Below are 25,649 nucleotides of genomic sequence, written 5' to 3'. Positions count from 1 at the left end.
TCCCCAAAGTCTGTACGCACAGGAAAAATTACCTTTCCACGCTTACAGCGGATGTTGGCACGGGTGTTACAAAGCGGCTGAGATGTACGAAGCTCAGCCCACCAAGATTTGGAGGATTTCCTCCTGTTTCCCCCCGGGCTCGCACCCCGCTCTGTCACATGTCGGACTCCGCCGCGCTCCGCCTTTCCTGCGTAGTCAGCGCGTTTCCCGCGGCGGCAGCAGAATACTGCTGAGGTAATTTCGCTGGCTGAAAAGCGTACGTGAGGTCCCATACGGGCCTCCGCGCCGCGGCCACCACACACCCTTCCCAAGTTTTCCCAAACACCAGGCGCGAGGGGTAGGGAGGCCCAGCGGGGGACGTCCCGCGCCTGGCCCCCCGGCAGCGCCCGTGGAGCCCGCAGGGAATCCGGTCCCAAAGCCGCGCCCCGGGCAGGAGGCTCCGCCGCACTGCGTTGGGAGTGGCGGGAGGGGCGGGGGCGGGGGGGCCGCGCCGGCGGCACGGGGGGTGACCGGCCAACGTCCCCCGCGGGGCGGGCGCGCCGACCCCGCCTCCCGGCCCACCGCCGGCACCTTCCATTTCCCCCGCGGGGGAAGTCCTCCTCCGTCCGCCGCAGCGGCTCCCGCCACCCCGCAAGAAGAGAGCGCCGTGACGCCGTGGCCTTCCCTCACAATCTCGCTCTGAGGTGGCTGGACCGGGCCACCTCTCCCCGCCGCGCCGCGCGGTGGTAGCTCCCGGTCCGCTCCCCCGTCCCCCCCCCGGCGGCGGCGCGAGTGGTGCATCCCGGTAGCAGGCGCGTCCCGGCTGGCGCCCGCCCCCCCCGCGCCGTGTCATTGATGTTGTTGTTTGTGTCGCAGGAGCCGCAGGCCAGGCCGGGGCCGCCGCCCGGGGCCGCCGCCGCGGGGCTGGGGCCGGCGCCAGGCATGTCGGTGTGCGGGGAGGCGGTGGGCGCCGGCTCCCTGCCCAGCGAGCTGGTGGTCCACATATTCTCCTTCCTGGCGGCCCCCGACCGGCTGCGGGCCTCGGCCGCCTGCTCGCACTGGCGGGAGTGCCTCTTCTACCCGGCGCTCTGGCCGCGCCTCCGCCTCAGTCTCCGCGTCTCGCCCGCCGAGCGCCCGCGCCTCGAGTTCCTCATGCGCAAGTGCGGCTGGTTCGTCCGTGAGCTCCGCGTACAGTTCGCCGCCGACAACTACCCCACGGGCGGCGGCGGAGGGGGGGCGGCGGCAGGCGAGGGCGCCGCGGCGGCGGGGGACGGGGAGGCGCCGCCGCCGCTGAGCCCGCGCTGGCTCGACCTGCTGAGGACTTATCTGGAGCTGGTGCTGTGCGTCCTGAGCAGCGTCCGAAACAACAGGTACCTCCGCGCAGCGGGGCGGGGGGCAGGCGGAGCCCCCCGGGCCGCGCAGGGCCGGTTCCACCGGGTTCTGCGAGCGGAAACAGCGCCTGAGCCGGCGGCGGCCGGTTCGTGCCGGGGCTGCGGCCGGAGCCCTGCTCTGCGGTGTTGGGCAGGAACGGGGCCTCACCGCTCGGAAATAACAAATTTTTATCATATAGTGTAGTTTGGTGGGGAATATAAACATATAAACGCTCAGATGTCCAGCTGGCGATCAGCTGGTCAGTACGCAGAACTGACATAGCTGCAGTAATAAAAAGTTCTTCGTCCTTTGGACGGAAAGGGGGGAATGCGGCTCCAGCGGAGCGAGTGAGAGCCGGGAGTTTGAATCTGGTGCCTAACAAAGGCACCTTTCTCAAAATAGAGCTACAAACACGTTTTAGATCTTATGCGTGCTTGAAAAAAATTGTCACGAGAAATTAGTAAGAAGGGGATGTTAAAATCACACCACTGGTATACTGAGTTACTGCCCCAGTAAAATGCTTTCACCTTTCTACCTGTGAGGGTTTTTGCCGTAGAAAAGCTAAGCTTTCATTCCAGCGCTCGTGTTACCTGCTAAACTGAGGTTTGACTCGGTTTTAACTGGGAGGTGGTTTTTACGTTTGTTTGTTTATTGAAAAAACGCTCCACACGTAGGACTTTCTTGGCCAAGTTGAATTTAAATGATAGAAATATCTTCCTGTGGTTTGTACTTAAGATGCGCGTAGATCCTGCTTTTTCACAATTTACTTTGGCAGGTTAGATAATTTCCTCAGCTTTGAGGTCTTTAAAATGAAAATACTTGCATTCTCTTTACCATGTGTGGGTGTGATCGAGATAAATCTCTCTTTTAAAGATAATAATCAGATACCCTAATATATGGCCTGTAGTCAGCACCTAGGACAGGAAAGCAAGGGTATTACAGTTAGGCTATGATGAGTTTGGAAAGCCATGCAGATTTTAGGATAGGAAATGGTTAATATAATTTCCCCTCTGTGTGCATTTGCTTTACCTGTGAAGGGGGGGGGGGGAAACTGCAGGTGTTTCAGGACATCCTTAGGATGAATTAAACCTTGTGGATGGCCTTCAGAAAACTGTCTGCAACTGAGTCATGGTCTTGTCACTGCCCCTCTTTGATTCCGGGAAGATTAGAGAGTAGCTTGAGGCCTCCCTTGCTTCTTTATTTTGAATTGTAGCAAGAGAACTTTAAATGCAATTCCTCGTTGGTTTCACATGAATGCAAATGTGGTGTGTGAAGTCTCACTTTCAGTTCCTCTGCTCTCTTACACCCAGCAGGTACTTCCTGTGGTGCAGCCCCGATGGTTGAGAGTTACAGACCTTACTTCTGAAAACACCTCGTTAGTCCCAGCTCACCTTTATCTTAATTTATTTCTTGCCCTGTGAATCCTCGGTGTGCCAATCCTAATGGTCTCTTGATTGGTCTTCTCTTGCCTTTCAGGAGCTTTCACTTAACTGTTGAATCTTCGGGAAATGCTGCTAGTATCATAAGTGGGAAAAATACTGAAATGATGGCGGCGATTATCCGATCTGAGACAGATATCACTACACGGGCTTGGAATTTTAAAATAGATAGCATCCGCAGGAGATGTTGCCTCGAGGGGGTTGTTGAAAAACTAAATAGGTTTTTTCCCTCACTAAAATAAGAGGCTGTCAAAATTAAAAGCGTTGTGAGAAGGCTTTTGGTACACTTCTTTCTTTTGAAAAAAGATTCATTCTCCATCGCCTTATATGAAATCTGTACAAGGACATTTGCTTTATGAAGTTCATTTCACAGATTCTGTGTGCACAGTGTAACTCAGGACTGCAGTAAAATACTGCGCATAAGTAGTTGTTTCTCCAGTACCTGGTAGATTAGTATAATTTTGGTGGTAAGCCAGAGGTGAAAAGTTACCAAGTTGGATAGAATTTTGCATTGCTGTACTTTCTTGCTGTCTCCAAATCATTTACATGCTGCTCTTTTGTTTTGAAATGAATAATGCATGATTGGGGAACACAGGGTACCTGGTTATAACAGCAGGCTTTTTTTTAATGAGCTTTTTAAAATGTGTGTGTGTGTGCGTGGGATTTACATTAAACACTTGGCCCTTTTTTCAGATTTAGTTTCAGATTAGACTTGTTTTTCCCCCTCAAACTGTTTAGTTTTTTTTCTTACAGAGTAACTACCAATAACTATTTAGTTGACATGTAGAACACTGGGTTTTAGTTCTTTAAGTAGATTTTTGAGATTGAAATGAGTTGGGAAGGAACATGAACTTGTGCCAAATTGCTGCTTGGTTCTTACTGTGACCACCTAACATCTAAACTGGAGGCATTGTCACCTGCCTTATCCTTTGTTTTGTCTAAGGAAGGACTGCAGTCCAGTCACTTAATTTCTCTGCTTCTCTTTATTTATCTGTAACTCAAGGATAATGAATAATTCCTTCTTGTTTTTGCTATATGTCACTGTACAAGGGATAGCTAGTGTAATTTCCAAAATAATGGAAACAGCAGGGCTTTTAATTTATCCAGTGGCTGAATCACTGTAAATGTATTCCTTTTGTAATTAAGTTTAGAACAGGACAGTTCTTTCGTAACTCCTGTCAGCCCTTATGATAGCTTTTGAGAAGTTCACAAAAGTTTCCATCTTTTACTTCAGAACTGGAGAGGGACAAATCTCCTTTTGTGATGCTGTTTCCACAACAACGTTACACAGTTAAGAGTTTTAAATTTATTATTACAGTAACAACCCTCCTTGCAAGAAAAAACACGTACTTTAGATGGCTCTAGAATTCCTTGAGGATCTACAATATTGCAGGACCTAAGAAAAGTAATGACTAAAAGTAATTCTAAATGCTCTCTTGGGTAGAGGAGAGTGATGTGTGGGTTTGCCACTAAAGGCATTTTCTGTACAACACGAAATTGCTGGTTTCTAAGCAAATCTATGTGTTAAGAAAAATATAGAAAAATAGAAATATTTTTATAAAGTACATAAAAATACAAAAATATATTGGATTGACCTTTGCTAATTCTGAGGGAATTAAGGAAATAACAACTTGTCCACAACTTGGTTTGAAAACGACTGATAGTATTTTCTGACAAGTATTCCTGCTGGCAGCCAGAAAGGTACGTTCTAGGTGTGTCTCATATTTGAGGTAGAGCTCAAGTTGCCATAAACTTTATTTTATTTTGGCAGCATATTACTCCCAAAATATTGCTTTAATAGCATTGGGGCCTTGATGAGCTCTGAAAATCTGTCATTTATTTAATTAAAAGGTACTGAAGTAGCATTTATAGTGATCTGTATAACTCTTCCATGAGTTATGTTTATGACTGAAATTGAAGGAAAATAACAGTGTATTACTGTTTAAACAGCTGATGTTCTACTTATTATTAAAAAAAATGCTGTGGGTGGGCATGATGATGTTGTTTCTTAGATCCTCATGGTCTGCACCTTCTCAAACTGATCTTTTAAAACTAAGTTCTGGAAAGCAGGTGGGAGGGAGACGAACTTCGTGTGAGTCACTTGAGCGCGTACAGCAGCTAATAAGCAACTGGTGATCATTCAGTAGGAAAATCCTGTGTTCCTTTATGTAACTTGGAATCCCAAAGCATAGTCTCTCCTATTCTTCCTTCCTTGCTTACAAAGGAAGATAGGGAAATAGTGACACACACGTCGCCCCGCGTCTCCTCTGCAGTATGTTAAATTATGTGTCTTGTTTGATCTTTGCTGTGGAAACATGAATGCAGATTACTGTAAAACTGTGGTATCTTGGTGAAGTATGGTATCTATCTCGGAGTTGCCCAATATTGGTGAATTGCTCAAAACAGTAGACTGCACCTGTATCTAAGGTTTTCTAACTACTCTCTTCTACTGATCTGACCAGACAGCTGGAACTGGCAGAAACTGGTATAATAATACAATATGTGCCTTACTGCTTTGTTCATCTTAAATGTAAGCAAGTACCTTTTGTTCTTTTTTTGACTGGTTATTCAAAAAGACCAACCAAAACTGAAGATGTAAGAAGCTTATTACTTATAGTGCGCTTTTTGAGCTAGTAGAAAATAAATGGTTTAGAAATCCCTCCAAAACACATTTTTCCCCAGCTGTATGTATGGATACTACACAGAATTAAAATACCATTATTACTTTTAGCAAAAGATGACAATTAACTTCTAAATAATTTTATTTAAATAACGATCACTTTACTGACTCTCTGAAACAAAGATGAGATGTGAGCTGAATGCGATAGAGGTGGTGTGACACTGCAAATAGTAGCAACAATCTAACATTGTGTTGAACTGTGATTAGATTTCTTGATGGTAATAACTGCTGTGAGTGGCAAAATAATTGGATGTTGTCATTGTTTAAGTTTTCAGGTGGAGAACTTTTCTGTGTGTCTCTGTAGTGCATGAAATGGCAGTCAAATAGATGTAATAAAAATGTGTGGGATACTAGTAATTAGTGTTTCATGTGTCGTGTAGTTTGGTAGTCCTCAAATTAATATCTGCCTGTGATAGCATTTGCTGGGGATATGAGTAGCACTAAGCAAGACCTGTGTGTGATGTGAATATACAGGTGGTTCAGAACTGTTCTGAAGATTGCATTTTGGCTCTTAGCTCTCAGAATTAAGTCACTGAGATCAGAAGATAAAGGCTTAATTATAGCATGGCTGTGAACACTGCTTTTCAGACCAGGTGGAGGTTTCCGATACTTTTTCTATCACACCAGACTCTCTCTTACAGCTTTTGAGGAAAGCAGAGCCCAAAATACTCTTGGTGGTGTTGTGGTGGTACCAGTGCTTTAGGTTTCTCTACCAAGTTTACTCTTTAGTATGATCAGGCATTGTCTTAGTCAGACCTGTAGAATATTGATCATGTGGTAAAGACTCAGTTTATTTTAGTGTATCATCAGTACAGTAGTCCTGTATTTAAAATAATAAATATTAAATTGTTAGAATTTCAGAAACAGTTGTAAATTCTAGGCATTTTGCTCCACTATTCGTCAGACTTTATATGAAGTTCACGGATCTTGCTATTAAGTTGTTGTTCACCAATAGAAGAAGTGTACTAGGTGCAACAGTAGATAGATTTCAGGAAATCAGTGTACTGTTATTGAATACAGAAACTTCAAAACAAGTAAATTATGATTTATGCTAGATACCAATTACAGACTGCAGTTCATACTTAAAAACTTGGCTACCTAATACTTTTTCCCCCGCTCCTTTTGGTAGAATATGAAATTGTACTGTGAATAAAGTGAACTGTACCAGAGCTTCCCTATACTTTGAGCATTGTAATTGTATTGCATTTTTCTCAAAGCTGATGTGAAATATTAGCATATGATTTGTAAGCCAGAAGAAATAAGAATGTATGGTAACTCCCTTAATTGGCATCCATTGTTTAAGATTAATTTAACTTATATATCCATTTGTGATGAAACTGGAGTTTCTGCCATGTTAATTATCAATTGTAGACTAGTCCTTTCGTGTTAGGAGTAAATTAATTTACACCATATATAAATAAAAGAAATGTTGACCCAAAATTTAGTCAGCTAAAAAATTAATAATCTTAAAAGCAAACGTCACACAGCTGCTCTAAAACTGCAGTCATTTTCATATCTCTTGCTCGATCTGTTTTAGGAATAGAAAAGATGCATGTCAGAAAAATAAGCTGTACTAGGGAAAGGAAAAGTGACTGTCTAGTGTACTGTGTGATGTCCAGCATATACTTAGAGGTTCTTCTTTCACTCTTTTTAGGTATCCCTTCTATAAAAGTTAAAGCTGTATGTCATGGTGGACCACTAACCCTCACTGATAGGAAATATTAGAGCAGCTTCCCCTACTTTGATATAACAGAAATTAGATACTTTCGCTATCCCTGCCTGAGGTTTGTGATGCCTCAGTTGAGGCAGGTTTGGGCTCCCATTTGTAAACCAGCTGATGTATGTAAGTGCTCAGAAAGGGTTCTTTGTGGTTGTGTTCTACTTGGGCATTCAATGCGGTGTTAAATGTTAAAAGAAATAAGTATTTGATGTTTTCATCTGTGATACTCAACACACATGTTCTGAGGGTTAAAAATTGCACGAAACCACTGCTAAAAGTTTTCTTTGTGGTGCTGCTGGCCTGCTGAAAATACTGTGGTGACTGAAAACCGGCATTTGCTATTACAGCTGGTTCAGCAGTTCATGCAGTCCTCTTCCCCTTTACACTTCAGTCTCATTTTCTGTACTTCCATGTGTGCCTGTATTCTAGGACAGTAGGAAGGTTCCCAATACAGACTGTGTTCCATATAATAATGGGTTCTTATTGCCTGTACTTGTCTTATCCAGAATGATTTCTCACATTGTTTTAATTTTGTGTACATATTCCTTTTTATTTTGTTGTTTTGTAGGAACCTCCAGAAGTTAAGTCTTTTTGGGGATATAAGCATTCTGCAGCAACATGGAAGTATATCAAATACATACCTTGGAAAGGTTGACCCAGATGGCAAGAAGATTAAGCAGTAAGTTATATTTGTAAATTATCAAACACAGTAAAATAATAAAAATAGGTAATGAAACACAGATTTTCATTTCTGAAATACAAGACTGAGAAAGCTTTGAGTTTTTTAACAGGATGAGAATCTAAATTCTTGTTTCTGCTATTTACATGAAGTAGTCTGGTTTTGTGGCTGTTCCGGGTTTTTTTCTCCCTTCTCATCAGGGTGAGAATCCTTTCTTTCCTCTTTTCGTTGTGTTCTAGAAATAATGTTATGTTAATGGCACAAAGGGAGAGGAGGGCTGAGGGGTTGTTGTTACCAGCACCTCTACCATTGCTGTACATGGAAAAAAATTAGAAAAGGAAGTAACTGTATTGCACAAGAGTAAAAAATATGTTTGTGTTTATGTTCTCTTTCAAGTTTACTTGCTACAACTGATTTCTAGTTGTATCTCAAAACTAGGTTATGTGTTTGCACAATTCTTGGAAGATCACAGCTCACAATGTGCTTGTTTAGTTCAGAGGTGTATTTTAGCTTGCCATAATTACATTATGATACAGTCCTTGAATGCTTATAATGAGAATAGTTATTTGTTCTTCTTTGGAAAAGGTTAAATACAGTGTAAAAAGCTACTGATTTGTGGAATAAATTACCACAAAGGGAGTGATGCTAACTTAACTATTTTAGCAGTTCTGCTAAAACTTCCTCTATAATAAAAACTGAATACTGTAATTTTAATTTGTGTCAGTTTAAACATCTTTCTCCCAGTGACCTGAGAGTGGAGTAAGTACAGCCAGTCTAGATCTTTACTAATTTTTGTTTTGAGCGATTTTTAGAACTAAAATAGGTATATTGTCAGATCAGTGTATGTATGTGAACACAATCGTCAAGTGTTTGGTTCTGACCTAAATTTGCAAACCAGTGCAAATACAGCTGTGAGTCACATACTGTGTCTTTGTTATCTGTTATGTTTAGAATGCAGAACTCAGAACAATTTGCAGTTCTGTCTAATGTAGGTACTGTAGTGCTGTGTGCAGGTAAAAGGCTGATTCAGTAAAGGCTCTTTTATTTCATATCCTTTGTGAAAATGTAAATATATAACCAAATCTTTGCCAAGGGGCTTGAAGAGAGCCATCTAAGCAGATGTTTACTCAGCTGAGCGCGTGGTTAAATGTTTCTTCAAATTAGTCTGCACATTTTGGGAGCCATAAACCCTTCCAAACTCATTATTTAACTTGATGTTAGTCTTTTAGGTGAGTATTGAACTTTCCTCTTTTTGAAAGAGGAAATAAATGCTACCTGTTTTTTGTTTGGTTTGTTTTGGTGTTTGTTTTTTGGTTGGTGGGTTTTTTTTTTTTTTTTTTTTTTTTTTTTTTTTTTGGCTTTTTGCTAAAATAATATACTTGGGACCTGCTAGTTCTTTTCTAAATTAAAGATGGCAGTGTTTTATTCGGTTGTCTGAAGTTTATCAGCACTAGCATCAGATTTACTTCAGAAAGTAAATCTTTGTAGTTTCTTAGCCTTGTCTTTTGCACTTGGGATTTGCACCAGTTAAGTTGCAAAGCATGGATGCTGATAACTAACACTGAAAGATATGAGCAGCCTTTGAAGACAGTGCTATTGGCAGTTGAGGATTTTTGGAACCTGTATGGTGATAAACTTTACTAGCTGTTTCAGGAACTCCCTGCAATTAAAGCAGTAAGGAAAGAAAATGTGATGTTTCCTTAAATCTTTTGCATTGATCTGAGTGTAACAGACTGCAGGTGGAATCTCAGCTATCACAGAACCAGTAGGATGCTTCCCCAGGTTAAGACTAAGGGTTGTCCTGAGGCAGAGGAAGCTTTGGTTTGTGTTTTCAAAAATATTTTTGTGGTGATCAGTATGAGTTTGTAATGCTTGTTCTTTTTCTGTGTAGCATGTGTATCCCCTGGTTACTTCCTAAAATTGTCTTCATAACTCTGTTCCTTAGTGTTGGGAAACTCAGTGTAAACATTAAATTTGTCTTATGTTGAACAAAGGGTAGTTGTTTAAAATTTTGGCTTTCTGAAATCTGCTTCTCATGATTGATCTCTATGGTTTAGGTAGTTTGGTTTCCAAAAGAACCAGTTTAGCCTGTGTTAAAAAAACCATTTTTATTGCTGATGGCTTCCATATGGACCTTGCTAGTTTGTTTGCTTCCTGTCCAGGGCCATGGATGTCCTTCAGTACTGGTTAGGACCGGTTTTGGGGCTTTAGAAGTAACTTGGCCTCTCTAGTCGGGCTTTAGTCTGTCTTCTGGATGAAAGCGCTATTTGGGGCATTAATTGTGAAAGTAAATTATTTTGAGTTTTTTATTTTTAAAAGAGTTTGCTTCAGTTTAGTAATTTGTAGGTTTCAGGTCGATAGTAAAAAAACCACAATTGCCGCTTACGGGGAGCAAAGGGGAACTGATTAAGCTTGTTGAGACATCAATAGGTTATATTGCTTTTTTGCGTATGCTGAGTTCTGCTTGTATTTTCTGTTTATATGCTCAAACTTAGTTTTATAAGTGAGCTTTGAAATAATTGTGTGTAAGTTGGGATAAATGTTGTACTACATGTTAGGCAGTTGAAGTTAATACGAAAATAAGGTAGGTGTTAATTTCCAAGAATTCACGTGATGTGTCTAAATTTCTAGGACACGGTTCAGACTATTACAGCAAACTCCAGTTAGATGCAATCTGTTTATGAAAAATAGAATGTACCTAAGAATTTGCAGGGGAGGGAAAAAAAAACCTGCTAAGGACTTTAAAAAATTTATTTGAAATACGTTAAAATGAATGACCATATATAGTGCTTTCTGTCTGGCCTTGTATAAAGCAGATATTAAAAACAATCCAGAAATGATTTCTGTTAAATACTCTCTACTGACATGTTTGATCTCTTTTTATTAACTTTCTCCAGTTCTTAGTTAATTTTTCTTAGGACTTACCGGTAGTTAGACTAGCAGTACAAATCTAAATACTTGTATAAGTACTTCTGTGCTTGCATTAAAAAGTTGATATGTAGATCGCATTAAATCAGTATCTCTCTTTTAAAAAGTTTAATGCAATTTCCACTGGGGAGAGAACCCACTCTACAGCTGCAGAGTTCTATATCATATTTCTTTTTATTAAATTGTGCAAGTACTAGAACAGTATTCTTCTAAGCTCAGATGTTTGAAGTTGTATGAGAACCACAATTTAACAGATTTTTAGTGCAGCGAGACACATAAATGGTAGTATACTACTGAGCAACTCAAAATTCTCTTTAATAATTCTGTAAAGTATTACAAGCACACTATTAAGATTGACTACCTGGGCTATTACAAAATGAATCCTACCACTGCTTCAGCCATTACAGAACCTTTTGTAGATGTATGGTCAGGGAGCAGGGAAGGGTGTTTGGAAGAAATTTGAGAGGTTGCTGTGGTAGAATCTTTTTCTTTGGGGGACTGTGAGAAAATCTGCCTTCAGTATAAGCATTGACAAGAACAGTTATGAAACAAACATTGCCAGGATCAAACAAGGCTCATCTGAACCGTAAAAGAATTTAGGAATAAAATAGAAAAATTACACTGTCTGTGAGTCTCACCCTTTGTTTAAAACTGTGTTTAATTTATGTCACAGTTGCCAGTCCTCAATTTGAAATAAATATTTGGAGAAATCTAGAAAAATCAAAGTATTCTGACCTGATGACTATATAGGCAAAACCTTGGGAACTGAGATGTTCAATAGATAAATACAATAACCACACAAACTTTTCTGCTTAAGAGAAGTCAGGCCTTACAAACTCAGTACCTTCACAGGAGAAGGAAGAAAGCACATGCAGGCAAGGGAGGGGATGAAAGGGTCCAAAGAAGAGCAACGAGGCTGGTGAAGGAACTTGAGCACAAGTCCTATGAGGAGAGGCTGAGGGAGCTGGGGTGGTTCAGCCTGGAGAAGAGGAGACTCAGGGAAGATCTCATCACTCTCTACAACTCCCTGAAAGGAGGTTGTAGCCAGGTGGGGGTTGGTCTCTTCTCCCAGCCAGCTGTCAGTAAGACAAGAGGGCATGATCTTGAGCTCTGCCAGGGGAGGTTTAGGTTGGATATTAGGAAGAAATTCTTTACAGAGAGGGTAATCAGGCATCAGAATGGGCTGCCCAGGGAGGTGGTGGATTCTCCGTCCCTGGAGGTTTTTATGATGAGACTGGATGTGGCACTTGGTGCCATGGTCTAGTAACCGTGGTGGTGGTGGATCAAGGGTTGGACTTGATGATCTCAGAGGTCCTTTCCAACCCGTCTGATTCTATGATTTTGTGATTCTATGAATAAAGATTTGCAGAGGGAGAGGATGAATGAGGACTAATCTTTGACTTCTTTACAACAGAAGGAGTATGGGGCATCAAAGGTAGTAGGTGATGGGTTCAGAGCAAGCAGGAAGAGGGGGGAATCACACTGCAAAGTTCTTTATTATTGGATGTTATAGTTGCTAAATGCTTCCTCAGCTAAGGGAGGAACCTGGATAAATTTGTAGAACTGAAGTCTCTGAGAGTTGCAAAATATATGAAGCTGCCTCTGGCTCAGGAGATCTGAGTTACAAAGTTTTGGAAACTAGAGAGATATTTGAGAAATATCCCTATGTGCTTTCCTTGTTCTGTCACCTTAAGGTGTTAGTGTTTCTCTGCTGTCAGTTGGGATACTGGGCTAAACTTTTGATTTTGTCTGGACATTATCTTCATTAAAGTTACATGTATGAGAATAAGAACTTTACAATGTTGTTTTGCTTAGATGTATAAAGTATACAGATATTGATAGCAATAAAGGAAAAAGTGTTCTGTGCAAAAACATTATCTGATCTGAGGCGCAAAGATTTCTGCTAATTTTGTACTGGAGGTGTTTGTATCTTATTTCTTAATGTTTCATGGGACTGTCAGAGCCTGGCTCAACCACTTCCCTTTAATGCTGATCTTTCCTTCTTGCTGATCTTTCCTTCTGGCTGCTGTTGGAGATGAAATGTTCATCTGCACATGTGTCCTAATATGCTAAAAGAACACTTGTCATTTGGGCAGGAGGACTCTTTTGAGCCTTAGCAGCTGTGGGATGAAGACTGGAAAAATAATTATATGAAGAAAGTTTGTGAAGTTTGACTGAACTGTTTTCATTTAATATTAAAAATTTAAAATAATTCTGTTGCCTTTTTGAATGAATATCCCACATAAAGAACATCTCTTCACTAAAAGAAAAGTGGGGGTTAGGAGAGGTGGGGTGCATCTGAGTAAGTGCATAATGATCATTGGCACTGATAATTTGAGATTGAAATGCTACTGGGTCCAAGTTGTTTTGGTAAAACTTGAACCTGTTGGCACTTGAAAATCCAGTTAGCTGCACATTTGGAATTATTTAAGGAATATTTTTATATGTTTCTTCTTTACCATTTAATGAACAAGGTCAAGCAAGTAGTTTCAGATCATTCTAACTTATGCTCGAAGTCAAATTTCTACCACCTTTAATTGAAAATTACTTTTTTTTTCCATATTGAATTTGCAGTTCTAGAGAGGTTAGCAAATACGAAGAGCTGTTTTTAAAAACAAGAGCTGTGTTCTAAAAGCATTACAGGTTTTCTTATTTGCATAACCTTAAAATGTATGTGGGAGGGTGTTAAATACATGCTGGAAAATACATGAAGTGAAGGTTCATGGTGTGCCACTGTTTTTGAAAGACAAAGTACATCATTTCTTTCAAGATAGTTAACAATTTTAACCTTTTAAGTGCAGCAAAGGTTAAATTGCTGTGGGAGGTCTGCAGTCAGGTTATAACATTTTGTAGTTCACAAGAACCATAATAATAGGACCTTTTTGCAGAATAAGGCTGTAAATAAAAGAATAATAATTCTTGAATAAAAAAAAATTGAATGATATGCAATTGGTAAGACTAAACCATGTTTAATAGGATCATTGTCTGTTTTGTTTACTTGCAGAATCCAACAGCTGTTTGAAGAGATATTAGGCAATAGCAGGCAATTGAAATGGCTGTCTTGTGGGTTAATGCTGCAAATAGTAACTCCCACATCACTGTCCTCCTTATCAAACCCCATAGCCAACACCATGGAACATCTGAGCTTATTGGACAACCACATCCCTGGTAATACCACTCTTATCACTGCGGTTGAATTGGAGCGCTTTGTGAATCTGCGTTCGCTCGCTTTGGATTTCTGTGATTTTACAGCTGAAATGGCAAGAGTCCTGGCTGACAGCAACCATGTGCCTTTGCATCGACTGTCTCTCCTGGTCCACAGTGTTTCCATAATGCACAAGTCATTGGACAATATGCCAAAAGATGAGAATTGGCAGGCGCTGACTCGCAACAGCACTAATCTTCGGGTCTATATAATGGCTTTTGATGTCAAGAGTGATGATATGTTAAGGATTCTTAAGCCCAGTATCCCCTTAGAGAGGATTCACTTTGACAGCTATGTCACTTGTGTTTCAGGGGCTGTTGTTGACCTCATATCCAGGCAGTATGACAAATTCCTCACTCATTTTATACTAATGAATGATGTGGTAGATATGTCTGCCTTCCCAGATCTTAGTGACAACCGGAATGAAGATCCACTTGTCTTATTAGCCTGGAGGTGCACAAGGCTGTCTCTCCTAGCTGTTCATGGTACGTAATGCCTTGCACAGGTATAGTATGTGACTTTTTAAATGCTTTCAACACTTCAGCCTTTCTAATCATAGTGTATTTTAGTGCAGTGGTGTTCCAAAGTCTGCTGCAGAGTTACTATACATGCTGTTGTTGAAGGTGTTTTATTTTATGAGTTTTAAACATACTTGCAAGCTTTCTACTTGTATTGAGAAGTCACACAGAATTTTATTAGAGTTCTCACAGAAATGAGGATAACTAAGAACTCAGCGTTCCAGGAGGCTTATCCTAGAAGTGGTCTGCACTGTGTGAGTTCCACTAAGTGACTGCTTATGTGAATGTGAACACTGAAAACATTTGCTGTTTTACTGTGAGCTCATATGCTGGCAGGATTAGATGATTTTGCTTCTTGTTGATAAATAACATGCGTTGAGTACCCCAAAGCAGAGGGGAAGAAGTTTCTTACCGGTTTGGTAAGACTTTACCAACAGATGAAGGCTAAAAAACTGTAATGTAGAGGAGGTTGCCTCACTGAGTACACTGGTTTCACCAGTAATACCAGAGATAGGTTTATCCCACCTATTTATTTGCCATATAATTGCAAATAGATTTTAATGAGTGTGCACTTGTATTTAGCTCTGTCATCAATACAACACTTGCTAGAAGTTGCAAGCAGTTTGGCAAATTTTAAGGCACCTGAAACTGAAATAATGCAGAATAATGCTTTTTGTTTGTGCTGGAATCAGCTTACCAAGACAAAGTTTGCTGATGCATGAAGGCGTTAAGTGATGACTGTTACTGTGTTGCATAAGAATGAATGTGTTTCTTCAGAGTGCTTTGGGGAGTTAATCTCCAGTCATTCAGCACAAACAGGAGAGACCTTCAGCAGAGGGAGATGTAGATTCATATTTCCATTGTTTGAAGTCAGAAGAAGTCCCTGCTGTATTTGCTCTTTTTTTTTGGTCTTCTACTAAAAAATCATTGCAGGGTGGGGGGGAGCAGGGAATGATGATCAAATCAGCTCTCTCTCCTTTATAGTTTCCAGGAGTGACAGATTTTGGATACTGGTACACAACCATACCACTCTATATGTGGATTTCAGTAGTTTCTTTTAACATTTCTATACTACTTTGGGACCTTTTTTAAAAAAAATTATTTGCTACCTTAAATTATCCTCCTGCTGTGGGGAAGTCCTCTCATATATTATCTAACTTTAAAAGCTTGTAAAACATGTAAACATAAGCTAGTGTAAATACCATCTAATATCAGCATATGTCTATTCAGTAGAAGGTATTAGTCTGTGCAGAGCATTGGGAAAGCAAACATCTTCGATGGTTCTGTCTAGCAAATGGTTGTTGCTACATGTTTCTTTGGAGAGATGCTGTGTCTGCCGGGGGGAGAGAAGGGCCAAATATCACCTTGCTGTTATGTTTGGATTCAGATTCTTTACCCTTTTTTCCCCCCTCCTTGCAGCAGAAGCTAGCTAAGCTGCTTATAAATGCCTCCTGATCTTTTCTAAGCTGTGAATATGACTCCTCTAGTACTAGAGCATGAACATCTTTCTTTGAGAGTAGCAACTGTAGGAGGAACACTACTAGGAAGAAATATCTGAAATGCTGTGATGCCTCAGTACAGCATCTTAGCCTTATGCTTGGGTTTTCTGAGGTTTACTATATAATGTTTTTTGGCTCCGCTTGTCATATTACGCTGTCAAGCTTCCTTCAGGAAAAGGTGATGGTTTTGACCAAGGTGCCATAATTCACTTTTAATGAAAGTTTCTTCTTTGGTTTCTTCTCTGGTCTCCTGAAGTGGTTGTTCTTCAGTTTCCAAAGTTCTCAGACTTTTTGTGTGTATGTGTGTGTTCCCTCTTTTGGTGTCAGTTTGCTCTGGAAATAGCTTTGATTTACATCTAGTTTTGGCTGCCACTGACCAAAAGAGGAAGGGAAAACATATGCTTAAGGACACTTTTTTTCTTGGGTGCCTCCAGATTTTCTTTTGTGGGAAGTCATACTGTCTTTCCACCAACGTAGCATGTTCAAAAGCAGAGGAAAGCAGATTGAAGGATTTTAAATACATTCTTGCAGAATGGAGAAAGGATGTAAAGAGTGTGTGGTCATTTGGGATGGGATAAGGACAGTAGGATACTCATAGTGACATGATCTGGCACTGTGTAAGAAACTTGGTACATCAGTGGGAATAGAAGCCTTTTTTTTTTTTTCTTCCTCCTCAACAGAAGGACACTTCATGTGGGCTTTTGTGACTTTGTGTTGTAAACACACTAATTAAGTTTCATTCTGTCCATGAGCAATGCTGAATTTGAAATTTTTGCTAGGAAGACTAAATTATGGTGTGCTTATGGTGAATCAGTGATACCGGTAGTGAAGTGATCATTCCCTGTTACCTCTGAATACTTAGCTGGACAGAGACTTTTTGGCAGCTGGAAGGTCACTAGGAAATTTCAGGCAAAACTTTTGAGAGTTAATTTAAAATTAGGTTAAGTTGAGAATAAGATAGTTATTCGGTGCATAGAGGATCTCACCATGAAAGGTTATAGCAAAAGTCATATACCTGACCACCAGGTGGTAAAGGGGACTTAGTCTGAAGGTTTTTTTCCCTTTATTCTTGCGCTTTTTTTCAAGAATTTTGTTGGTAAGTTCCTTTATGATCAAGGTAACTGGAAGGTGTTGTGATCTCCTTCATGTCCTGATAGGAGAGTGTCATCACACAGGGGGGAGTTTTCCATTGAGTTTAATGTCCCTATTAAGGAAGGGACATTAAGTTAAGCTACCTGTTGACAACTTCATCTGGACAGTTGTGTTGAAGGTGAAGTATCAAGCATATGAAAATTGTGGGAATTCATGCATTCCTAATGGTTAATATACCAGGAATAAGCCATATAGATGTATACAGGCTTCTTTGTTGAAAACCTACCCTAAGCAACATAGTTAAAGAATGAAGAAAACTGATGAAGTAATAAAGAGAAATTTTCATTCTGGTTTCTTTTACTTTTCTCTATTGTGTTTCTGTAACTATGTCTTATTTTGATACATTTTGATGTAGAGCATGTTAGCTGCATTGTTGGAAGACCAACCCACAGTTAGCTTTTACTTCTCAGCAGCTTAGCTTTCCCAGTTCAAATATTGTGCAGACTGCAGCTTCACTTGGAATCTAAGTGGGCATCTTAGCAAGAAGCTTAGCACCTGCAAGAATGATGATAGAGGCAGAAATGAGCCTTTCCTTTTGCAGTGGAAGGACTGATTTGGCAGAGCTCCCCCAAAGGGAAGTTCCCAGACTGACTGGCTGTTGTTTACATCTGAATAAGGAGGAGCTCAGCATTTGCCTTAGCCTGGGCACAGAAAGCTAATAGGTAACTGGGGAGTAGGAATTTTTAAAGAGGGATGCCAATATGTAAGGTGAAGAGAGTGAAGCTTGGTAATTGTGTTTAATCTCAGACAGAAAAACAAGATATATGTAGATTTTATATATATATATATATACACACACACACTGCTGTGACCTGGAGAGGCTTCTGGTTTGTGTGTGTTAGTTTTTTGTTTGTTTGGTGGTATTTTTTTTTAACTCTACCTCTAATGCAACAAAAGCAAACTTCAGGTTTTTTTCTACCATACGCAGAGTTTTAAAACAGTCCTTTTATGCATTCACTTAAAATAATTGATTACTCCCTTTTTTCATTCTATTTATACTACAAAGTAGATCACAGGAGGTTTGAAATTGTATATATAACTTGAAGTAGTCCACTGTTCTGCAAGTGGAAAAAAAAATAGATCTAGAAAAGCTTGGTCAAACTACCTGAAATATTTTTATACTTTCTTATTCCAAGTATAAAATGGGGCTTTACCCCTTGCAATCAAAAAATCCCCCACCGTGCCCTAGGGGGATTCTGCCAGATGGAAGGTGACAAAATAGATTGGGAAGGATGTTAAGATGGTCAGATATTAAGTTCTACAGTAAGAAAACGCCTTGTAGCAAAACGACAGAGTGACTTTGTTTTTCTTTCACCGTAGGTTACACTGTTTGGGCTCATAATCTTATAGCAATCGCTCGTCTTCGTGGCTCTGACCTGAAAGTACTGGAAGTCACAGAAGAAAGCATCGATTTCGACCAAGGAGAACTGGCTGATCAGGATGTGGATCCAGTACACAATTTCATTGAGCAAGTATCTCTCGGATTGGGTCGGCCTTGGCACGCCGTCATGGACATTGAGCTGCTCAGTGTCTTCACTGAGCCAACCCGTCACTTTTACAGAGAGATGCAGAGCTTCAGTGAAGGCATTTAGCTCCTTATTTACAATTCCTGTGGTTACATATGCAAGTAGGGTCCTATTATGTTTTTTCGGTAGTGTGAATTAACCCCTTTTGTGCTGTGTTTAATCAGTATTAGCTATATAGAATTATATATGTGTATTCTACTTCTTGATCAAAGAACGTAGTCGGGTATTGGTTTAGAAGCTGAAAGTGGCAGTGTTTAGGGTTTTCACGGTTAATGGACTTGTCTACCAAACCTTAAGAGATACAGCCAAAGGCTGTCTGAGGTTGCCGGCTAACTTTACTTTACTTGAGTAACTGCATTTTGAATTATTTTGCTATTGGAGTCCTGTGCTCGGGAGCCAACTGTTTTTAATACCCATATTCATAGTCAAGTGGATTTCTGTGCTGTCATTGTGTGCTTAATCCAGTAGCATGCTGCTTAATAGGCTTAAAGGACGAGAAGTCTCTCCAGGGCTGTTCACTCTAAGACTCTTACCTTGCTTTATTTCACGTGCGGATTCTGAAGCATGACTTAACTCCGTTCTCGGCTTTCCCTAGCTGTTAAGCGGCGGTGTGAAACACTAGCGTTCAGGTACCTGCACTTACAGATTCACTCCATAAGCTGTAGTCTTTTGGATTCTTTGCAAACTCCTCCTTGTTTCTTCTCACGTTCTGTCATCTTTCTTAAAAGTTAGCTTTGGGCCAAAGTTTAAAAGGAGAAAGCAAGAATGTGCACTCCGATGAGGTAAACACATAACAGTGAAGACTTCAATACAAAGGTCTACACCTGCAAACAAACATTAGTCGTGAAATCCCTAACAACCAAGTCACTGGATTTTCTCTGTCAGCGCCTGTGTCAGCTGCCAAAGAATAGATTAAAAACGAAGAAGTGCCCACATGCTGGCAGGGGCAGGCCAACTTTTGGCCAGCCAGATACTGCTAGATTGTAATATATAAGGTCGAATTTCGACCTGTGGTACACAGCTGTGCTGTGGCTCAGTCAGCAACCTCAGAACTCTTAACAAACATGCACCTGTTTCACTGTGAATAGTGAATGTAAAGGAAGGAAAGGAAATAAATACAAAGCTTGTTCTATCACAGGTATGAGCTGCTATGATGCATGAAGAACATTCCATGAAGTATGTTTTAAAATCTTGTTATATCTGAGAGGCTTTAGAAGCCGATTTAACTGTTTCAGGGCAACCGCGGTACAGACGTGGTCTCTGTGAGACTTCCACCTGACCCCAGTTTTAAGTGGTACGAATGTTGTGCATTTAATGTTTAAAGGACAGTCTGCAATAATAAAGTAAGTGGCCAACGTGGGTGCCCAGCAGTGCTGAGACCTGGCTGCTATATTGTAAGCTTTGGAAAACACAATTTATGCAACAGATGTCCAGATATGATTCTATTTATGGAAAAAGTTTATATGTGTTTTACAAATGGTTTTACCATCTTATATTAAAATGACCTTTTGACAGGTGTGCGCTGTTTTGTCTCCAGTGAGCACATACCATGCGGATTTTATATGTACATCAGTAGAGTGAATCCACTGGCACAGTGTGTGTATATGCCAGATGTGGTGAGATTTTATCTTACAAATGTGATCAGATAAAAAAAAACTCCTGACAGAAAATGTAAGGAAACCAGCTGAATGTTTGAATTGATGACTGATGTTGTATGGTTTATGTTAAATGTTATATTCTTTTAATCAATGAATAAAGCATTAAAAATTGATCGCTGTATAAAATATTTTATTGTTGTCAGCATGAAGATTTTTAGAATTAAAACGCAACATCATTCATAAGCTGTGTGTAACTGGTAGCTCCCATTGTGTTTAGGTCAGCAGAAGAATCTAAAATAAGTCATACAGTAATTTTTTTTTTTAATTTGGCTGAATTTTGTCAACAATTTTGGGGGTGGTGGAGGAAGGGGAAGGATGCTTTGCTAAAGATCAGACCAGTTAGCACAAACAGTATATCATTATATGACCTATTAGACTGATACAGTAAACTGTGGATTGTAGAATATAGAAGACTATTTTTGGGAAATTACTGCATCCATTGCAATTGCTTAAATCAAAATCTAATGTGCTCAAGAAAAATGTGTAGTACTTCTTTGGTGTCCCACTATTAAATAGATTATGAATACCTGCAATGCTTCAGTTTGACATTTTATCTGTACTCAGAGTACACAGCTGTGAATTCTGAATGAAAACTGCAGATGTCTGGTCAGCTGTGGAAGAGCTGCTGTGCCCTGCAGTGGCTGACTGTGCTGTGAGACTTGTCAGAGTGGCTGTTCCATGTGTGCGTGCCAAGCACGGACTTCATTTGAGCTCCTGAACTTCATTTTATGATAGTCCAAACTGCTGCCAAGAGTGAGAGTTGCGTTGCTTGTTGTTCAAGCAGTTTCCTAGATCTTCCAAATTTGGTAAGCAAGATCATTTACCAACGTACTGAAGAGATGCTGTGGGTAAAAAAGATAAGGCAAATACAGCTTTTCATATTCTAGTAAAGTGAAGTAAAGGGACTTGGTCTCGGTGCCTTTCTGGGCTCAGCCTCAGGAGTGAGGTTTATGTAGCAGTTAAGTCTGGTAGTGATTGCTCAGCAACATCTGAACCTGAAGTTTGGTCGTAAAGGGTTCAAGATTTCTGGCTTTTTCTGTGCAGCTTCCTGAAGCAAATGGAGCAAACGCTGCATTCTCTGGTTTAAACATAGATGCAGGATGGTGATTTTCTCTCTGTAAGCTACTGCACTTTATGGGCAACTGCTTTACTAACTGGAGTTGGAAGTAACCCATTTGCCTTTCCATTATATAAACAAGGTTTTTTCTCTATTCAGTCTAACCTATTTTATGCTTTGTTTTAATTAACTTAATCTCGAAAGATAAGACGAACAGGAGAAGCAGCTCATCTTACTACAGTAGAGATGTGCAGCCCTTTCACTTACTGCAGTTACAGCCAGAATGTTTAATATCAGCTGTTATCAATGAGTGTCCTTTGTTAGTGCTCCAGGTCTGATTTTTTTCATACACTCTGAAGTCTACTCACTGGTTTTGGCTTGTGTTCCAGGGAAGAAGTCAATGTATTTAAATTGACGATACAGGGAGTCCAGTAAGGCAGGAGTGTGTGGTGAAAGCCACACCTTGAGCAGTGGTTGGAGAAAAGCACCTCTGATTGTTCTCTTGTCTTAGTTTTGTTGTCTACCTGTGTTTTCAGCAGTAATCTGTATTAGTGATACCAGGATGAAGGGATTCAAGATGAAGCAATCTGAAATCAATTGTTAGGAAACTAAGATGCTCCTAATGCAGAAAGTGCATTTGCTTTTGGAGTGGGACCTTACAAACTGTGAAATTACTTTGAGCTTGCATAATCCCAAATGGGATTTTACTTCTGTTGTTTTTTCCTGAAGAGATGGCACTGTCAGGTTAGTCTTCTGCATTCTAGATTTAGCTGCAGAAACTTGGAATACAAGCCCTCATCTAAAACTGGGTTGCTTGAGGGTGGGGGAAAAAGAGACTTCTGTGTGACCCTTCTCTTAAACATACCTAAATACATCTTATGGGATACCATCTACCTGCATAAACCTGAGCTTGCTTTCAAATTTGCAAATAAAATTTTGGGCTATTACTGGAGGAGGGAAAAAGTCTGAAATTCTCTCTGCAGGATGATCTAATCCATGCTTGTCCTGCATTATCTTAGTCCAGCTATCTTTTGTTTTGCCTGCAGCTTCCAGTACCATTGTGGGCAGAGTAGATTGTTTTGGTGGAGGAAGAATTGTTTTTTCAAAGAGTTAACTTGGTTACAAGCTAGAACAAATATTTAACCCATACAGAGAAAATACTGTATTTTCTCAGAAAACATAGGTACATTCCCAAAGAGTTTTTGTAGCCCTTCAGGTGAGTTGGGGAATCAATAAAAAAGGGTTATGGTAGTGTTATCAGCCCAGGACTGTGCTATCCACTGGTTCTCTGTGCAGGGGTAAGGCTGTAGTTGCCAGTTCTGGTTGTTCCTAGGGTTGATGACAAGGATGAGGGTAAAATCCAGTAATTCCCTTTAGAATCCTGGTGAAGTCTTTCAAGCAAACTTAGAGCAACAACTAATTGGCTAAAAGTGATGCAATAGTCAAAAAGAGTTAATTTGACATGGATGATGCTTTAAAATATCTGTTGTCAGAACTTGTCATTGTAGAAAGGCTAATCTAAATGCCTTTGAGGGCTAAAGGAGAAAGGAGAATAAAGAAACTGCAGGTATGAGCCATGAAGAGTTCTGCAGCTGAAGGAAGCCAAGGTGGGAATAATGGTAGGAGCAGGAGTACTGAGCTGCAAAAGAAAAAGCTCCCTTGGCAGACTTGACTGAAGCAATTACAAAAAAAGTAGACTGGAGGTTTTTTGGTAACTTCTAATTATGGGGTGTGGTGGCTGCATTTGTATTAAAGGCTGAAACAGTGTGTTGTGTGTGTGCATGCAAAGAATGGGGACTGGTGGTTGAACTGCTGCTGGGGGCGGATCTTGCTAAAAACATTTTGCTTATTTATCTTAAAGGGTCCTTTAGCAAATGACTGCATTGAGTCCTTACATTGTTTTCAAGGTGCCAGAACAGCCAGCACAGCTTCTACCAGAAGTTTTTAGATTGTAGAGTTGTCAGTAAACAGAGCTTGGCTCTGTCTGGAGCCAGCACACCCCTGGAGAGCCTGTGCCCTGGCTGCAGCTAAGGCACTGTGCCTCTTGTGACAGCCATTCCTGCAAGGGACACTGCAAACAGGAACCTCACAGGAAGGGGTGAGTGAGATAACACACCAAATGCTTTTATAGACACAAACTTATGTGCAGTTTGCACACAAACAAATGCTGCAGTTTGCCACTTCCTTATTGTACTTTTTAATTCTGCTTTTGTCCTGCCCAGCTTCCCAAACACTAGTGTTAAAATTTGAAGCCTAATAAACTGAATTTGTGTTGAGACAGTAAAAAAAAAAACACCAGCTCTAATTTAGTTTGCTGCAGATGTACATCTTCAAAGGCCAGGGTCAGGTGGTGCTGGAGCATCTCATAGCTATGACTCCTTCCTCCAGGTCATAAAAACCTCTTGTACACATGTTCAATAAAACACTACCCCACTCCAGCTTTTGAGGAGTGATGGGAGAATTGCTCAGCATTTCCACTTCCCCTTCCCTGCCAGTGTCATGGTAGGACAACTGTCACTTTGTAAAGCTCTGACGGCTGAAAGATCACCTACAAGGTCATTAACAGAGACTGTAGTGGAGCACGATGGTGATTCCTCTTCCCCTACTTCTATTATACCACATTAACAATGACATTGCTTTCATTTTCTGTAGATTTTTATTAACTGTTTCCATTTGTTTTCACATCCTAGTCATAAAGCAGCAAGCACCACTTTTGGCATGCAGAGAGATTCCCTGTACAGGTCAACAAGGACAGAGCAGCTGGTCTTCTACAGTATGGTTCACATGATTTAATTTTATACACCTCTGAAGAGATTACTCAAGTTAGAAATACTTAATTTAAAATGACTATTGTACAGTGGAAATCACTTATTCACAATATTCATAGTTATTTCATTCTTTATTTACAATGTACTATCCTGAGAATTTTCTCTGTTAAGCTTCAATTTGAGCAAAGTAGTTTATATATACCTAAGTAACAACAGTTACTTAACATAAGGAAAATGCCATTAGGAGAGCACAGAAAGGGTTCATTCAGCACATTCCCCAAATGGCCATCAAGTCTCCTGCTGTGGTTCTGGTTGGTCTACAGCTGATGGATTTGACTGAGGTGGTTCAACTCTATTTTCAGGAGGAGGTGGTGGAGGCAAAAATCCAGGTCGTTGAGGTGGATAGTGAGGATAAGGTCTCATTGGAAATGGGTTTCTTACTGTGAAAGAATCAGAGTAGTCCAGTTAATATTAATCACAACAGTAAACACACAGCTGCTCCTCTTGCCCCACATCTTCCTGCTCAGCTAGGCTTACCTAGATAGAAGTCATGTGTTACACTCTGAAGAGACAGAGGTACCAGGAAGGAGGAGACAAAACAATCACTTTTCTCAGTAGTTACCCACAAGAGACTCACAGTAGCAGCCGGTCACTGCCTGCTAATGGGCTGCTCCTGCCAGCATCCCCTTCAGTCCGTAGCAGCCCTTGCCTGCCACACCTTACAGGTATTTGGATGATAAATGGCTTAGTTCTTCATAGATTGCTTGGAGAACAGCAGGAGGCAGAAGGAAACGCTGCCATCTGATACATCTTGCTCCACTAATGCAAACGCTAAGGAAAAACAGTTGTTTTTCCCTTTGCATGGACACTAGCACACCTCAGAGTCAGAGGACAAAACTTCAAGATTTATAGATGATGCAACTTCTTAAGAAGAAAAGGATTAAGGTAACCAGCTACTTCTTTTCCTACACCAAAAAAAGAATCCTTTAAATGCTGAACAGGATGTGCGGGTGTATTTTTCAGCCAAAGCTAGTATTTGTAAAAAATCAAGATAACCTGTTGTGGAAAAGGAAGTATACACCACCATGAACCTTAATCAGAAAAGATGTTCCCTGTTAGCTGAATTAAGAAGTAGTATATCCAAATAAAGATGTACATGTTCACCAACTTGAAGTAAATGCTGGCAAAAGCCACGTACTTGGCAGTGGAGGGCGCGGAAGCCCGAAGTCTCGTACTGGAAAACATTCCCGTGGTCCATACATGCCAGCAGGAGGAGGGGGAGGAAAAGGAGGTCCTCGTCTCATGAAAGGTACTGGTGGTGCTCTAGGATCCACAGGCATCAATGGAGGTCTGACTGGAGGGAAAGGTGGGGGCACAAACCCTGAACTGACAGCTTCACTTTCAGGTACCAGTGACTGATCAGGGACCGAGTTCTGCAACACAGTGAAACCAGGGAAGTTAGCTGAGGGA

The 25,649-nt window shown here is 40.7% G+C and overlaps 2 protein-coding genes across 6 annotated transcripts in view; one reads left to right on the top strand and one right to left on the bottom strand.

Moving 5' to 3' along the window:
• Positions 1–823: 823 nt before the first annotated feature.
• FBXO33 (F-box protein 33) lies at positions 824–20,482 on the top strand. The gene is made up of 4 exons (XM_027720230.2): positions 824–1,349; positions 7,758–7,868; positions 13,801–14,486; positions 18,491–20,482. The coding sequence occupies exons 1-4, from the start codon at positions 835–837 to the stop codon at positions 18,760–18,762; spliced, it is 1,584 nt and encodes a 527-aa protein (XP_027576031.1). The 5' UTR covers positions 824–834; the 3' UTR covers positions 18,763–20,482.
• A 3,566-nt stretch (positions 20,483–24,048) lies between these two features.
• The window catches only part of MIA2 (MIA SH3 domain ER export factor 2), a 37,630-nt gene continuing 36,029 nt past the window's right edge, over positions 24,049–25,649 (bottom strand). For all 5 annotated transcript variants that reach the window (XM_027720220.2, XM_027720224.2, XM_027720226.2 and 2 more), the window contains 2 exons: positions 25,378–25,612; positions 24,049–24,619 (listed from right to left, as the gene is read on the bottom strand). In XM_027720220.2, the coding sequence (XP_027576021.2) occupies positions 24,468–24,619; positions 25,378–25,612 (387 nt within the window). In that variant the 3' untranslated portion in view covers positions 24,049–24,467. The remainder of the gene's footprint in view (positions 24,620–25,377; positions 25,613–25,649) is intronic.

The sequence above is a fragment of the Pipra filicauda genome, unplaced genomic scaffold (genome assembly GCF_003945595.2).
Source record: "Pipra filicauda isolate LSUMZ 115617 unplaced genomic scaffold, ASM394559v2 scaffold75_size2874737_pilon, whole genome shotgun sequence".
In the NCBI taxonomy this organism is placed as follows: Eukaryota; Metazoa; Chordata; class Aves; order Passeriformes; family Pipridae; genus Pipra; species Pipra filicauda.
The sequence above is the reverse complement of the archived record's forward strand: the minus strand, read 5'-3'. Positions and strand labels throughout refer to the sequence as shown.

What these genes read in the sequence shown, in the direction of transcription:
- FBXO33 (XM_027720230.2), top strand. Translation starts at nt 835, where the DNA reads ATGTTGTTGTTTGTGTCGCAGGAGCCGCAGGCCAGGCCGGGGCCGCCG. An exon ending in AGCAGCGTCCGAAACAACAG is followed by an intron (nt 1,350 to 7,757) that starts GTACCTCCGCGC and finishes GTTGTTTTGTAG; the next exon opens with GAACCTCCAGAAGTTAAGTC. An exon ending in GATGGCAAGAAGATTAAGCA is followed by an intron (nt 7,869 to 13,800) that starts GTAAGTTATATT and finishes GTTTACTTGCAG; the next exon opens with AATCCAACAGCTGTTTGAAG.